The sequence below is a fragment of the Agelaius tricolor genome, unplaced genomic scaffold, assembly GCF_023055355.1.
Source record: "Agelaius tricolor isolate 1412-34295 unplaced genomic scaffold, bAgeTri1.0.p SCAF_7, whole genome shotgun sequence".
NCBI lineage: Eukaryota > Metazoa > Chordata > Aves > Passeriformes > Icteridae > Agelaius > Agelaius tricolor.
Window position 1 is genome coordinate 8,080,866 of NW_027269267.1, and position 17,570 is coordinate 8,098,435.

At 42.5% G+C, this 17,570-nt stretch overlaps 1 protein-coding gene across 1 annotated transcript; it reads right to left on the minus strand.

Moving 5' to 3' along the window:
- Nucleotides 1-5,174: 5,174 nt before the first annotated feature.
- Nucleotides 5,175-17,058, minus strand: ATP6AP2 (ATPase H+ transporting accessory protein 2). The gene is made up of 9 exons (XM_071430296.1): nt 16,901-17,058; nt 14,101-14,231; nt 11,781-11,903; nt 10,359-10,454; nt 10,110-10,247; nt 9,747-9,800; nt 8,203-8,352; nt 7,006-7,122; nt 5,175-6,251 (listed from the first exon to the last, which is right to left on the minus strand). The coding sequence occupies exons 1-9, from the start codon at nt 16,977-16,979 to the stop codon at nt 6,057-6,059; spliced, it is 1,083 nt and encodes a 360-aa protein (XP_071286397.1). The 5' UTR covers nt 16,980-17,058; the 3' UTR covers nt 5,175-6,056.
- Nucleotides 17,059-17,570: the final 512 nt, after the last annotated feature.

The following is a 17,570-nucleotide window of genomic DNA, read 5'->3' on the forward strand; positions in this document are numbered from 1 at the left end:
TTGTTTGTGCTGCTCCAGTCTGGACAGTCTGTCCCAGACAGGAAGCTGGTCTCATGACAAGATCATGACTGCAGTTGTGACATGTCAGAGCTGCTTTCCAGAGAGATGTTCCTGGGATGGAGTGGTTTGTCTGGCAGCTATCCCCTCACCAGGAGCACAGGGGACTCCAGCTCTGCCCTGGGACGGCTGGGGAGGCAGAGCTGGAGGGAGCACTGCCCTGAAATCACTTTCTGAAATTTCAGGCTTCTCACTGCTGTTTTGGGTCCTGGGGGAGTGTGAGGAGTAAACCCCTCTGACTCCCTGTGTCTCCTCTTCAGTGCTGACTCTTCCACTCCCTTGGATAAAACACAGCACTTCAGGGACAAAGGTGAAATTAAAGTGAGCCTTGTGCTGCAGGTTGGCACTGGGGCTGTTCCACTCCAACAGCACTATTTGTGTCCTATTTTCCTAATTCACTTGGGCTTATTTTTGATGGATTATTTTGTTTTTCTCCAGAAGTAATGCACACCAAAGACAGCTTCTGGTCAGCATCACCTGTGGGATGATAGTGGTATAGTCACAGTTTTCCTGCAGATTTTTTTCCTGGACATCTTTTTTTAGGTGGATGTATTCCTGTTCATCTTCTGAGTTCACAAATCCTCATCTTTACCAAATATTGAGAATACTTTTTTTTTTTTTCAGTCTCCTTTAAAATATGGAAATAGCTTAACAATATTTTCACTTTTTATTAGAAGTATTGTTTTTAATGGGGGGAGGAAGCTTCTCCCAAGGTTTCATTTGTAAAGACCCAAATAACACTGTGTGTGTGCATGCAAACATGCAGGAAGGAGATCAAAACCATTTCATATATAGAGAAAGCTTAGCTTAGTTTGTGCTTTTTCCAGTTAAGCCTCCTCACCCCATCTGCTTCTCTGCATGACTGACAGCTGATTGCACTTCCTATTTCTAGCCTGTTTTCCTGTCAGGTTATCCAGAGCTGCTGCCATTTGGGTGCCACCAGGTTTCCCTGAGGAACATGACCCCATTCAGCCATGGAGCAGAGCCTCCCTGCTCCCAAGGAATCCACCACAGCTTGGACACAGCTCCCTGGAGATTTCCAGAGGGGAGAGCTGCACATTCACCGTGGGGCAGGGATGGTTCAGACTCATCTGTCCCAGAGGAAGTCAGAGGTGCTCTGGAGTTGGCAGCTCTGCTATGGGCAGCACTGGCAGCAGGATGTGGCTGCCTCTTGGCTCTGCAGCCTGCAGAAAAGCTGGGATGGGCTCGTGTAAAATTATTGGTACAGCTGTTTTTGTGAATTTTTCCTTCCTTTTTCTTTTTTTTTTTTTTCTACAGCAGAGTCTAAAAGTGACAGAAATAGTTAAGAGCTGTTTTTTTTTCTTTCCAAGCTGATGCTATACCACAGTCGAGATTTTTGATTGATCACCTGCTGTAGGGTGTGGTTGGAGCTCCCATTTAGCCCTCCAGTGCTCCAAATGCTCTGACTGATCACTCAGGTGTTGCAGCAGACATTTTTTAATATCAATTGCTTGGGTACTTGGACCACGCCATTGTAAAGAAGTATTTAAATACAGGAGCTGATCAGGTGAGCAGATTGGTAGCACTGAATTCATTCAAGTCTGTGACTTTACAGTGCTGGCCATCAGCTACCAGATAAAATATTGTGAATTTATTTACCTTAGTCACTGCTTTGTGTGCCTGGATAATGAAAAGCATATGCTGACTAGATTAAGGACATGTAAATTTGTCATCACAAATTCATGCACTGGAGCATAATTAAGTGGAATTTGACTGCCTTTGTGATTTTGTGCAACCATCAATTTTGTTCCCCTTATGAAACATTTTAAACATTTTATTATGTGTATTCATGCTAAGAACTTAGCTATGTATTTTTGTTGATGTTGGGTGACATCAACAATACTAAATTTGACTGCCAGAGTCCTTTAGTGGGAATCCATCCTTCAGCAGCAGAGGAATTTCTATAACTGTGAAAGCACATGAGCAAGGCAATTCCCTATTTAAGGATGGGATTAGGTCTGGGTGCTGTCCTCAGCCACTGCAGAGTACAGATGCAGTACATGCCTTTTTGACCTGTTCTAGAAAATAATTCATGAGAGCTGTTACAGAGGTCCAGGAGAACCTTTACACTTCCAGAGCACTGGAAGTCCCATGCATCCCTGGTTTTAGACAGCCCCATCTCCTGCCTGCCACACACAGACACCATCTGCAGCAGCTGCTTTTCCAGCAGTTCAGGTAGGAGAGGGCACTGGAGCAGGCTCTTTGGATGTTTGGCTTTGTGCCATCCATCAGCTTCTGCTCTGTTTATTTGAGAGGAGCGTGGCCACCTGGGCTTTCTGTCCCTGTCCCCCTGCCCTGGGCAGGCAGGACACGTGTCACAAGCCTGGGCAGGAACACCAGGGTGGTGATTGCACACCATGAGCTGTAGGAGCCCTTTAACATTCAGTTCCTCCACAGCAATGCTCTGCTCTAGTGGCACAACAGGACAGGAAAGAAACTTCTGGGTTCCCCATTTTTTTCAAGTTTCCTTTGTTCTGGCAGATTTGAAATCTGATAGTTCCACTTTCTGTCTTCCTTGATCTTGCTCCATTGATGTCCTGCAATACTTGTGTGGAAATGTTCTCCTTGCTTCTACAAAGATGAAAATTCCTAAGAATGTGGTTCAGAGCCTGCAGAAGGGAAAATAAAAAATGCAGGAGAGTCCCAAACCCTCACCTGAGCAAAAAAAATATTTTTTTAAAGAGAACATTTGTGACTTTTACCTCAAAGCACCCATTTCACCATAGCCAAAAATTGTGTCAGTATAGGATACAGACTGTCATTGTTTTGGAAGGCTTTTGTTTTGTTTTGAGGGATGCTTATCTCCTTACCTAGACTCTGGCAGGGTGCTCCTTAGATCCATGAAGAATGACCTATAAATCTCAGCAATCACTTGCCAGGTTGCTCAACATTTGCATTTCAATGTCGTTTCTTCATTTCCACTTCCTTTTTTTAGACATAACATTTCAGATCTGCTTTAGGCTTCCCTTGCCTGTGTGTTGCTACAGCTGCAAGAACTCTGAAAGTTGCCATTCCTGCCACAGAGAAGTCTGGAAAGTTGATGCAGGCACAAAGGCTGATTTTACCTCCTTCTGCCAGGTTTAGACTTTGGGGCATTATCTAGAAAAAGCAGCATACTGACTCTTCAAAGAACCCCTTATTTCATGGCTTATTTTCTCTTTTTAACCTAAGTATCAAAAGCAACACTCAGTCTTTAATTCTGACTCAGGATTCTCTCCATCTTCAGAGATTTCAGCACTTCTTGAGAACAGCTTAGGTACACCCCAAGCCAAAGAGTGGACAACATAAACACCAAGGTCTGAAGAAGACCCAATCAAACACACATCACCCTTTGTGCCAGAGGCCAAGCTCCCAAAGAAAAACTCTCTTTGGTGATCAGATCACTACTCCTGCTGCAGTTGCATCCTAAATCCCACTGCCAGCACTCTGTGGAGCCTGTCCCAGCCTGGTGAAAGCTGCTTGCTGCCAGATACTGCAAAACAACCCTCCTGCCCTTCTCACTTTGGGCACACAGGATCCCAATACCAGCTGTTATTTTCCTTGCCTCCCCTTCCTGCCTTGGCTTCTCCCTGTTGCCTTCCTTCCTTCACCTGACAGTTTCACTGCTTTCATCATAGTTCTGTGCACAAAACCTATGATCTCTGCCATATCACATAAATATTTTTACAATTTATATTCTTGGGGTGATTTTAAATTTAAAGAGAACAACCAAGAGCAGGTCTGGCACTGTTGATGGCACTTGCATTCTAATTAACTTAATTCAAAGTATGAAAAGGCTATTTCTGTAATTGCCTGTTTGATTAGCAGTTATGGACCAATATTGTTTTATAATAAAGTGTGTTTGGCTTTCCTAACTCAAACTGAAGTACGGGGGCTCTGGAGTGGTTCAAAATGCAGCCAGTGCTGCAAAAGCATTTGGTATTTAAGACACAGCACACATGACAGTGCTCAAAAGCACCTTTAGTACCAGCTGGAGGCCTACAGCCATGAGAAGGAGCAAATGTGGTACTAACAGGAGAACTGGGAATTGCAATTCACCCTTCAAAGCAGTCTAAGACCAGCTTTAAAAAGTAAAATTAGAGCCCACAGCAGCAGCTGGGAGAGAGCTGACATGCAGAGACCATCTCAATGGCAGGTCCTGCATTTAAACAAATTCTACACTGCCAACTTCACACTGACTAAAATACAACTGTTAAATACTTCCCATTAATTACACAGTCCCTTAAACAACCAGCTCCTGTAAAACTCTGTACCAGTATCTGAAGTGGACTGCTAATCTGATCAAACCTCTGAATCCACTGTTAGAGATGACAGAATTGTTATTTAGATACTGCACTGGGAATATTTAGATACTGTATTAGCAATAAATCTACTCATAATCATTGACATAATCACTGTGTCCCACTTCTCAGACCTGGCTGAGAGCCTGCCCTTGCCTACTCTGTCATGGTGTATTACAGCATGTTCAGTAATTACATTCCTGACAGAGGAACTGCCACTGCAACTCTTCCTTTCCATCTACTGGTATCAATCATCCAGATTAACTTTAAATGCCATTAAGAGTAATTTCAAGTGATTGCAACATATACTGAACTGGATTTCTTGGACTCAGGTAAACCTGCAATTTGCTCATTTCAACCTGAATCCCTGTCCAGGATCTCCAAGACATGAACAATTTCAACACCCCCAATTCAGACGTTCCCAGTAAATGAGATTGATTCAGTGAGAACATCTTTTCTAGAAGTAGAACAATTATCTCCTAACAGCAGGGAAAGTTCAGCACATTAGAGGGCAAGATGATAAAAAATGTAGTTTCCATTCATGCTGCTGTAAGTCTGGAAGATCTCCTTTTACCATAAGAGCAAATGAGTTTCTAAGAAGGAGGTAGTTCTAAAAAAGACCCAAGCCAGAGATCAACCACTTGTTTTAATTACACTCACTATCTTGGTTTAGGAAAATTCACACAGGACTATTTTTCTTTTGCTGCAGCCTTAGGGCCACCTTCAAACATCAAATGCTGCCACACCTGCCCTGGTCAGCTGAACAAATCCTAAACAGAAGTATCCACATCTACAAAACCACAAGGAATAAATGCATTCCAGAACAACTGTTCTTTGTTTTATTGAATGGTTGAAGCAGGACTATAATCCAGGTATACTTAAATCAAGTGTTGGTCCACTCTTATCATCAAAAAGAACTGATTTTTTTAATAATAACATCAACACAAATGGAAGAAACATGAAGCATCATAACAGGAACTCTCAACTGTGACATTAGACCATGACCAGACTGGTGCTGCTTCAGGATTTGCAGACTGCACTGCACAGAGCAGTCACACCAGTGTTATTCATTTCCCAACCACTGAAGTCCTGGGGAAAGGATCCTTCTGTGTACAGCTCACTTCTGAGCCATCAACATGAGATCAAAATGCCATTTATACTACTAGAGTCCTAGGCTGACAGAAGTACTTCTATATTTAGTATTTTACTGAAGAATATTTACTATCCTCTCTGAAGTTACATATAACCATTATAAATATTTACATCAAACATTTACAGCTGGTTCTTAATATACAACACAACAATTTAGCTATAATTTTTGATCTTCCAGTGCAAAAGTTTCAAACAATATGTTGCTATCATAATTTCAGTTTATCTGGTTTGCACAGGCAGAGGCAGTACAGGCCATTTCAAAAACTCATGTTACAAGATAAAAAAAATGGAATGATGTCACTTTAATAACTATTACTCCAGGGAGTGTTGTTTTGGTTTTTTTTAACAAGCAGATTTCAATTTCTAAATCCCATCTGGTGCTACTACTAACATTTAAAATAGTCTTGAAGGGGGGAAAAATACTTAGAAATAAATACACCTTTAAAATACTCCCACAATTAACCATATCAGAACATTTTTTTTTTCCACACAGGCTAAAGGAGACCTTGCTCTTCATCATCTTCCTGCGCTGAAATACGGTGCAGTTCAATCCATTCTTATCTTCTGATTTGTCATCCTATAAATAATGCTGTCATAGCCAGGATCCATGTTCCACAGGTTGTAGGAGATAACTATCACAGCTAAAGCAAGACCTATCATCATCCACAGAACAATGTTGAAGATTACAGAGTAGTCGTAGTTATACGGATAGGCAAGGTTATATGGATTGTCATTTTTACTCTGCAATAAAGAAAAGATTTATTAATTTAAAGTGAGCTTGCACACCAAACATCTTGACTCCACCCAAAGTCTGACAAGCTAAATAAGAGAGGTGCACTTTTGTCTACACAAATCTGATGCCAGGGCACAGAATGCAAAAAAGTGATGATGTGAGTGGCATTAGTGGAACCCAAAAGAGGAAAGCGACAGGAAAATGAAATCCAAAGTCCTGAACCTGGGGCAGAACAACCCAGGTGACAGCACAGGCTGGGCTCTGAGCAGCTGGGCAGCTGCAGAGAGGGCTGGAGCTCCTGGAGGACAAGGGGAATAGGAGCCAGCAGTGCCTCTGGAATGGCACAGGACCAAGGAAAAGATGTTTCCCCACAGCTGGGAGGCAGGACTTGCCTGCACTGGGAAGACAACACAGAAAGGCAAATTCTAACAAGGCATAAGGGAAAGAATTTTCACCATGAAAGTGGTTAATGCAAGAGAGGCTGTGGGACTTCCAGGGATGGACTTTCCAAGAACTTGGCTGGACAAGAACCTGAGCAACTTGATCTAGCTCCTAAATTAGCCCTGCTTTGAGCAGCAGGTTGGACTGGATGAGCTCCAGAGGCCTCCTCAAGTGAAGTTACTGAATGACAAATAAATAAGCTGTACCCACATCTAAGTCAGTCAGTATTTTAGTCCTTAAAAAAAAGGTTACACTCAGGTGAACTGATACACTTTGGATCACTTTTAATAAATGAGATGTAGAAAAATGTGGCTCAACTACCTGTGAAGCCTGGAGAATTGAGCGAGTCTTCCTTGAGAGGGGAGAGTTAAACTCCTTCACAGCCACCACTTCTACTACTGCATTCCCACCATAGAGATTAAACATCTCATCTGCAAACTGGAAAAGAAAAGGTGGTTTAATTGAAAGCCTAGACTGTAGCCAGGAATTAAGCAGAGTTTTGTAAGCAAGATGTAGTAAAATAAAAGATGTCAGCTTCAGGAATAATTATGGAAAGCTATAAAAGTTTATACTATTTTTTTATACTATTTCACCAAGTGTCAGCCTTCCCCTGGTTTACCAGGCCTTTTCAAACCCTCAGTCACTGTTCAGCAGACTGTGGCTTATGCCTGCTTTCTGGGCTGAAATTTAATCTGCTATTCCTTTTACAAAAGGCCTATCCCCACATCATTCCTAACTGTGTGCCTGTCAGTTCCAGCAAAATATTCAGGTTCTCAAACTCCCACTGGGAAACTATGAACCTGAATATTTTAATCAAATGCTAATATGTCTAATATTTAAATATATTTCCTTAAGGTCAAAGAGGCCAAAGAGCAATGCTTAGAGAAAACAAGTACTTGGCTTAACAAATTGATGGATTTGAATTTTTTCATCACAATCTGGAAGCTCTCAAAAGTGACTGATCTTAATAAAAATTTAACTAATGATTATGTAATGAAGAATTACTTTCTTGAGCACACTGATGGATAAACAGCAGTTATTTTACAGTTTTAGAAATTTACATTTACATATCTTTTGTGGGCAAGGGTAAACTAACCACTGCATTTTGGGATAAAGATATTTCCAGATTTCCAAGAGCCTCTTTTTGTGAGACATTCTGATGCTTTCAAATGCAAGGTGTTTGTTTAAGAAAAACAAACATATCAAGTCCTGTTGATACAAGGTTTCAATACCCCTACTCCTTAATTCAAAATATCTAAACACATTGTAGAATCACACCAACACTTTCCAGAGAGGCAAATTGAAACATTCCATTTTATAACTAAACAACAGCATTTTAAACATTTTAAAATACAACAAAAAAATACAACAAAAAAAACCAACATTTTAAAACCAAACAAAAACAAGCATTAGGCAAGCCAGCACTAATGAAGTTACTTCATTGTAGTTAAAATAAAAATTATTTTCATTATTTTCTTAGTATTACCATGAGTTTTGTTCATTAGGCAGACAATATACCTTTTGCAAAGAGTCTACAAGAATTTGAGAAGCATCCTTGAACTGCTGAGAATCTTCCCCATATCGTTTCCCAATCTCTTCCAAACCAGACAGCTCCAGGGAATAAAGGTCTGGAGAGTGATCTTTGGCTAAGTGCTTGTGTCGAGACAGCTTGGGCACAACATTGAGGGCAGAAAGAAATTAATTCACACACAGGTTACTTTAAAAACACATTGCACAATGTCAATTTACTTGGACTAATCCTGTCTCACTTTTTACAGTCATATTCCATAATCAGGAAATGGAATTCTTGCCAACTAGAAGATGTCCATAATTGTTGGGGTTTTTTTTAATTCTACAGAAGAAAGCAGATGATCATTACGTAGCATCTGTTCCTAACATGAAGTTACATCCACCTAATAGAGAGCTGTACTAAAAAGAAATAGAATACTTATTGACACCAGAATCTTTGTTCTGTAATTGCCATGAAAATAAAACTCAGAGAAAACAGAACCACATAACTACAAGACTTGGATACTATCATTTCCTTGTTTGAAGCTCGCCCTTGCAAAGCTCAGTAGAATGCAACTTCCACCTTGTGTTGTCCACATACAAAAGTAGTTTATCTGAGAAGTATCTTCCAATATTCAGAAAATCCAACTAATATAATCCAAATTATCTCAAAGGACAGTAGTGACATTCTTGCATTTCTGCAGGTGAGAAGATGCAGCACTGATATTTGTCTGCACAAGACAACAGCCTCTGAAAACAAGCAATTTAATCCCACCTTCCTAACTACTTAAACTGCAGCATTTCTAGCTTGCAAAACAAAACCAAGTTGTTCTACCTCATTTTCTCAAAAGCACCATTTCTCTCCACTAGCCCTTTACCTAGTATGAATTTTTTTATATATTGAGTTTTTATACATTTTTATTATACATTTTTTATAATATGAGTTTTTCCACAATTCTTCCTTTCACTTCAGTAGCTAAGAGCTGCAGCTTAAAGGACACACAGGAAAAACCAAACCAAAATGAAACAAAAAGACCCACACACCACTGACCCACTAAAACAAACCCTAAACCACAGCAACAAGACAGCAGCTTCTCAGTAAAATATCCTCAGAATTAAAAGCTCACCCCTCCATTGGAGCATTTCTACCACCATCACTATTCATGGCACAAAAGTTACTCCAGTCTTTTCAGACAAAGTGATATTTTGAAGTAAAATGGTGGACAGGGCAAAGAACATGTTCTTAACTACCATTATACTTCTCAAGTTAGACACCAAAGAAAGCCCCAGCAAATTCTTCATTGAGTATTTCAAAATTGCCCCTGTTCTGACCAAGCACAACACAAAAGAAAACTACAGATGATTAAGGTTCCCATTCACAATTGCAGTGATGAGGCTGATACAAATAGAATTCATTATTTAAACTGATGGAACCAGCTGATAACACAACAGAATTATGTATCACTGGTTGCCACATATCCTGGCTATGGCTTCTCTAAACATTTCTGAAGTTTGTGACACAAGACAGGTGAAAATGTTTCAAAACACCTTACCAGGCTTGCAATATCATGTAGGACTTGAAGTTCTGACAGAAAAAGCAAGTCAACCTGGGGGAAGAGGCAGAGACAAGTCTTTCCTTTGATGAAACCCAAGTTAGGGAAGTCTTGTTTTGTTGCAAGTATTTTATAACAGTTGTCTGCTACAACATCAGAACATGCTGGAAGGAAATAACTCCTTCAATAAAGTTACTTAGAAAAAAATGTTTGAACTTAGTTAATTCAGTTCGAAAAAATTAGGAGTGGGCTCTTAGGCAAAGAAAGAGGGAAGAAAAAGCAAGAAAGGAGAAAAGCACACGGTAACTAAGACTATTAGAAAAAAAAGCCCCACAGAAGTTGCCAGTGATGAATGTGCTTTACCTCGTTGTTCCTGCTGAGGGAGTTGAGAGGGAGGGAGCTGAGGATGGAGCTGTCCTGGAAGAGGCGGCTGCGCAGCTGGCGCAGGGTGACCGAGAGATCCTCGAACACGGCGTTGGCCTTGCCCACCATGTACACCCTCTGCAGGAACAGCCATGGTTATGCCAGCACAGCCCCCTGCTCAGCTCCTCCACAAGTGAAAGAGGATTCCCAGTTTGGGACACATGGAACCAGCAGTGAAGCAATGCTCACCTCCTCACTGGGGGCCAGCTGCAGCACCACGGGGGTCTCCTCAGAAAACAGAGTATGGATGGCATTTGCAACACTGTCCAGACTGAAGGGAACAGCCTGGAAGACAAAGTCAGACTTTTGGGTTAAACAGGGGCTACTGAGCTTAACAAAGAAAGAGTAAAGGGATGCACATTTCCAAAGTGATAATAAGTAATAAGAACCTTTGTGCAAAACAAAACATCACCTGTGTATCTATGAACAGACATTTTATTTAAGTGGCAGACACAATATACTCTGAAGAACTCCAAGGGACCGTGACTGTGAATTAAGAGGGTTATTTAGGCTTAGAGTATAGCCTTGTTTATCAGTAAAACAAGACCAACAAATATAGAAGCAATGCAAAAGGGAAACAATCTCACAGCAAATGGAAAGTTATGAACCACAAAAAAACTGATGGATGAAAATATACCAGCAGAAAGACCAACTGCTGAAACAAAAAAAAGATACATATAAAAAAACCTACTAAAAATAGAAGAAATGCTAACACAGTATAGTGCCATCACTGGCAAGCAAATAGAACTGTTAATTTTTTTATACACTTATTTGTGGGTTTTATTAAAAAAAGACACAGAATGGCACATTTCCATTCACTACTTAAAGTATCCTATGACAGAAGAGGCAACAGCATAGATTTAAACCCAGGAAATTTTAACACAAGAACAAAGTTTTTTACTCCAAGGGTGGTAAAATACTGGCAGAGGTTGCCCAGAGGTCATGGAGTCTCCATTTGTGGAGATGCTGATCTCCTGACTGAACACAGTGCTGTCAGCCTGCTCTGGCTGATCCTGCTTGATCAGGGTGTTGGATGAGAATCTCCATAGTTCCCTTCCAACCTAAAGGATTCTCTGTTGCTGTAAGAAGCCTGAGAAGCCTTAGCAAAGATAGACAGTGATAGGTAAATGTAATGTGTGTTGGTTTCTTCTCAGTAGAATGGAATGGTGTTTCTAAGTGCTGTATTTCACAGTCAAGTACTTGAGGAAAACTCAAAAGACCACTTATAGGGCAATACAGTACATCAAAAAAATCAACTCCATATAAAATGTTATCACACACTCAGCTGAAGCAGGAAGCTTAACAATTCTGATTTTAAAATCTTAAGTTACTGTGGGAAGAAGTGGATTGGTACAAACATTAAAATTAGCTGTCTTCAAGCAGAACATGTTGAACTGAACTCAACACAGGAAGCCCTGGGTGGTCTCAAGGGCCTTGTACCTTGTATAGAATCCTGACTAGGTTATTGATCCATCAGTTATGGGGACATGCAAACTTCCAGTGAAGCAGGAAATAAGTGAACATCAGGGCCTACAGCAGAGAATCATGTACTTGTCATTAGAGCACAGGAGTCCCAGGAATCAGGTGACAGTTCCAAAAGTGGATACTCACATTCTCAATGGGGTAAGAAAACCCTTTCACAGGCAACTTGTCCACGCCTTTCACTGTCACCAGCACGGTGGCCTGGGGCCGGTGAAACAGATCACCCACGCCCAGCCCAGGCCAGGGGAGGTCCTACCACAAAATAACAAAAAAAGTTAAATCTCACAGGCAAAGGGAAGAGTTCTTCCCACTATTAAAGCAAAACAACTTATTATCCTGTTAATGCCTCTGTGCAGGACAGCCTATTGGAAATTTCATGGGGAAGTGGGTTAATACTACATTGCTTTCATTTTGAGAAATGCCTCCAGTCAACCATGAAGGAACTGTTAGTTTAAAAGCTGCCAGTAACTTCATAGCAAAGTCTACACTAAGAAAACATTTTATATATAATGGATACATGAGGAGTTATTTCCCATAATTAAATTATAAATACTTCAGTCTGTGTTTAGTAAGTGAAGGCTGAACTTAAAAAATCCACTAACATCTTTATATTTTCAGTATAAGAAAGAAACAGGGTGGAAAGGAAGGGGAAGAAAGGGACATGTCAATCACAACAGGCAACTAAACTTAAATGTACAAATTTGTACAGAAATATAAAAAGATTTCTTAGTAGCTTACTACAATTACAAATCAGTAAGAGCACAGTGGAGGCTACTGAATGGCTTATTCAGGCACAAAATACAAATTCATCTGTCTGGAATAAAGGCAAACAGATTTCCCCATCTGTGTAAATGACATAACTGCCCCCTTTTTTTTTGAAAGCCAAGTTAATTGCATTTTAGAATTAATTGTCATTAACATTATGATTTGTATCACCTCACAGAAACAAAGGAAAAACCCTTTAAAGCATCATCAGGGACAAAAATGGGGTTTGGTTTTGTTTTCTTTTAACAAAAGAAGAATATTGAATGACTCTTTCTGAGAACTCCCACTGTAATGTACTAAGAATTCCAAATCCTCTCCAGTGGCCTTGCTGCACTGCCAGTTTATGTTCCTGGACCACAGCTTTGATGTGAGCTGCAGAAGTGCCTGGGCTTTGCAGTACTCCCCTCACCAGGGCTGGAAGCTGCACACACAGTGACCTCTGCCTTAGGGACAGCTTTGAGGAACTCTCAGTTGCAGGGCTGAACTGAATAATCAAACACCTCCTTCCCTGCCTGCTTCTAGGATTTGAATTAATAGCAACAGAACTATTTCTAAAAGATGCTACAGACCCATTGCAACAACTGAATCCCAAGCTGTGGCAAAAGCACTGAGTGAGAACTGGAACACTTTCTTCCATCATACCCATGACATACCCCTGGATGACCAGGATGCCAAATGGACAGAACAGGCCAAACTCCACTGTTTTTCTGGGTGTCTTTATAGGCAACACACACAATACCATTCAATAAATTGGTTTTTCCTGATAAAATAATCAACATTTACTCCTTAGTCATACTACTCATACAAGTTTGTTACTAGTTTGATGACAAAAATAGCAGAATTAATTGACAGGAAGGTATTTTCAAATTCCAAAACACAGGCTAAGCAGCCTTGCACCGAAACCAGCCTTATCAGACCTCTTCCCTAGCTGATGTATGGAAGAAATGAGAACTGGCTGCCCTCAGCAGTGCTGTGAGAATGCCTCAGGCTGCAGATTTCAGTATCTGGCTGCACACAGACACTGCCAAAGATATCTGTCTATTACACTTTCATCTACTGCTTCAACAGCCACTCATCCCTGCTGAACACCAGCAAAATACTCAGTAGGCAAGATGGAATCAATCCAAGTGCTCCTGTTCATGTGCCCCACTATAAACACTGCTAAAGTTATATTTGAATACTTAATGTGGAGAAACACTACCACAAATCATGTTTCCAAGGTTTTGGATTATTTCCTAAGCAACCAACATACTTGTTCTACCTCTGCTCAGCAGACAGCTTGCTGACCTGACAAAATGCCTGCCTTGCCAAGCCATTCTCAGTCTTCAGGAGCAGAGCCCTACAGAGAGCTTGTGTGCAAGAAGTGACAGTGGTCCCACGGGTTCTCAGTGTGTGACCATGGATGGGGGGGATACAGCACACAGCTAGGTTTCAGAGGAACTGAGGAGCAGCCTCTGCAGGCTTCCTTTTACAGCTGGTGACTCAAATTAGCCAGCTAGCACAGCTTCTGGCTGCTCACATGACCCACACAGCTCTGCCCTGGAACCACCTCTGTCAAGTCATGCATTCCTCAAGACAAACAGGGCAGTATTTTACATATTCCAGCACATGACAGGAAGATTTGCATCTTGAGTGAGCAGGTCTGTAGCCTAGAGGCGTTTCACAATCAAGACCTGGAACGTACTTCTTCAACAGAAAAGCCCATGGTGAGGGCAGCAACGTCCGGGATCCGCTCGCCCGGGATCGGCCAACGCCCATCCCGGAATGCGACCGACTGAGGGGACCGCAGGATGCTGAACTCACCCCCACACACACCTGAAAACAGACACAAAGAGCTGTCAGAGCTCCTGCAGGAACGGGGGAAAAATATATTTGAGCTTTCATTGCTTCTTCCTCCCTCCCAGCCCTATCAGTTTATGGAAAGCCAGGAATGAGAACTCATAATTTTAATGCTCTGAAATACAAAATAAGGTTTCTATACAGCAGTGACTAAGAATGAAGAGACCCGTATTAACAAAAGCAGGACAATTATTCCAACAACAGCACAGCTACAAGCAGTCTCACAGTTCAGACCTGGTAAAGTGAACTCTCCATGGAGCCAGGAAGACCCCAAAACCCTGTTAAGCTCACAAAGGACCAACACAGCTCTGTCTACTTCCAGGACTGCTTGGCACAACCCCTCTGTTCATGCAGGCAGCAGCCAGAGCCACTGAGCCCAGAGTCCAGGGGAATTTGTCAGGGCTGGCTTAAACCAGGCAGTGCCAGGACAAGCTGGCTCCTGCAGAATAGCTCTGGTGTCCCTGCTCTGCCTCCTCCACCTCATGACACCAGGAGGTGTCTGTCTGCCTTGGATGCAGCTGGACCTGAGCTGATTGTGTGGAGCCACAATCTGCCACATGGGGTTTTCACTGCTCTGGGATCCCCCTTCACTCTCTTCCCCATTACCTGGAACAGCAAAGCTGACTAAAAGCATATTTCTAAAATGTTTTATGATGACAGCAATTGACTGCATAATAAAGTCAGAAAGGACTCCACAGAAATAAGAGAAGGGCTTGTTTCAACCTGGCTTCCTATCTTAAAGTCACTTAGGCACAGCTGCAATACTGTGTACACCAACATTTATGTAAATAAATTTTGAAACTTGTTTGAAAGATGCACAATTCAAAATTTCGGGCATATGCTCCCCAATGAGCAATCTGAGTAGGCTGCCACCAGAAAACTGATTTGATATAAGAAAATCAAGTAACAGAGTAATAACTGTTTGCAGGCCTGTATGCTCAAGTTCTAATTATACAATGAATCCGACTGCATACCTCAAAATTACATGAATAAGGTAGCTGTCTAAAAAAATAGAAGTATTTACTCATATGATCATTGAAAATTGGTTACCAATCCAAGCAGTGATATACAACAGTTTTCCAGGGCATCAACAAATCTAAAGGCTATTTACAAAAACAATGCAATAGTAAACTGATGTGTTGTGCAGCTAAAAACCTCCCTAATATTAATTTAATTAACGTGACCTTGAAGATGCTGTTCCAAATCCTGGCTCATGATCATGCACACAAATGTTGACAGTAAATCTGAGCTATGTTATGATACACACACCAAAGGACAAAGTTCTGAGGTGCAGGCTGGGGAGGGGGAAAAGGAAGGAAAGAGGCCAAGCCAAGTGATATTTATGGAGCAGATTCAAGAATTTATTTCAGTTGATGTGTTCCTTGGGTGGTCTGCTACCAATTTTAATGGTGGATCAACCCACACTTTGAAGGGCAGAAATGTTTCCAGACCAATTTCCTTAAGTAAGAATTTACAAAATGCCTACAAATCCATAGGATTTCACATGCTGCTCTCCAGAGGGCTGTTACACAGTCACATTATTCAGGGCAAACTGGCTTTATCTAGAGTAGGATTGCTCTGGTGGATGGAATCAGAGCATGAACCCTTCACAACTAGAAGGGAAATTCAAGATTGTTGCTCAAGATTACAATGATTAAAACTAAATTTGAAGTTGGGAACATCAGCAGATTCCCTCCAATTACCTATGGAATAGAAAACCTAATTCCTACCCTGCCAAAGCTGTACCTCAGGTTCTCAAAAGCCTTTGTGAACCTGGAAGGCCAAGGAACATTGGGTGGGAAATATTTACAGGGCCTGGAACTGACTCACAGCAGGTAACAGAGAGGCTGCAGTGACCACAGAAACAGCTCAGCAAAACGTGAAAATTTGTACAAAATACCAAAATTATGTGTGTCTATCACAGAATCAGCAGAGCTGGAAGAGACCTCTAAGACTATCAAGTCAAACCATCAAGCTGGCAGTGCCACTGTGACCCCTAAACCACTAAACCAGGTCACCCAGTGCCAGGTCCAGATGCCCCTTAAACACCTCCGGGGATGGTGACCCCATCACCTCCCTGGGCAACCTATTCCAATGGCTCACCCTGGCAGGGAAAAAATGTTTCTAGTCTCTGATCTGAATCCCTCTGTCTCAGCTTATAGAACTGGATTTTAATATAATCTGTGCACAGTATAAGTTAACTTAATAAAGTAACACACTACACGTAATTATACATATGCATTATAAAAATACATAATCTATTATCTAAATTTATCTTATAATTTTGTGATGTAATTATAAAACTGATTTTCTATAACGAATTTACACAATAAAATGATAGAAACTTATAATTTAATATAAACCAGCCCTTGGATTGAAAGGGACTGGATAAAAGGGTTCGAGCATCGTCTCTGGAGGTGGATGGGGGCAGGGAGCTGCAGCACAGTGACAGCCCCGATGGCACCCCTGGGTCCTGAGCCTGGCACCCACAGACACAGAGAGCCCCCCTCACCCTCTCCCCTCACCTTCCCCCTCCCCAGCACCGCGGCCCAGCTCCTTTCCCGCAATCTCCCCTTGCAGCAGCCAGGCGGCCCTGCCCCCTCCCCTCGGCGCTGCCCCACGCCGGGCCGGCCCCGCTCACCCACCGGCCACACAGGCCGCAGCCACCAGCGCTGCCAGCCCCAGGGCCCGGCCGGCCCCGCCGCACCGCCCCATGTCCGCCATCAGCCGCCACTGCCGGGCCGCGGACAGACAGCCGAGCGCCCCGCCCGCCGTCTGACCGACAGCCGTCGCAGCCAATCGGCGAGCGGTATTCAGGATGGATGGGCGGGACTCGGCAGAGCTGACCAATCGCCAGCGGAGCGCCGTCCCTGTCACGGAGCTGAGCAGTCAGCTGTCCAGCTGGGGGCGGAGTCTTTGTTTGAGTGGCGTTCCCACTTGGCCAATCAGATCGCGAGAGGTCCCGCACCATTTTCCTCCCCGCACTGTAAACCCAGAGGGAGCGGCGAGGAGGCGAAGCCAACTGGCAACCGACTCAGCCAATCAGAGAGTGAGGGATGGGGAGTTTGCTCCGCCCATGCTCGTCAGGCAGACAACGATGGGGCGGGGCAAAGATGTGATTGACATCCGAATGCACCATTCAGAGAGCAGGGCGCCGGCCCCACCCTCTCGGTGGCCGTGTGGGGAGGACACCCTTGGGTGTGGGGCTGTGAGGGGCCCCTTTGGGTCCTAACGTTGACCTCGTCCTTCCCCTTGTCTATGCTCCTATTGTATATTGTATTAGATATTGTATATTTTTATCATGCATATGTATAA

Coding starts and splice junctions, on each gene's coding strand:
- ATP6AP2 (XM_071430296.1), bottom strand. CDS start 16,979: ATGGCGGACATGGGGCGGTGCGGCGGGGCCGGCCGGGCCCTGGGGCTG. Junction 14,232..16,900: donor GGCTGCGGCCTGTGTGGCCG/GTGGGTGAGCGG, acceptor GTCTGTTTTCAG/GTGTGTGTGGGGGTGAGTTC. Junction 11,904..14,100: donor TGGGCTTTTCTGTTGAAGAA/GTACGTTCCAGG, acceptor ATTTTGTGGTAG/GACCTCCCCTGGCCTGGGCT.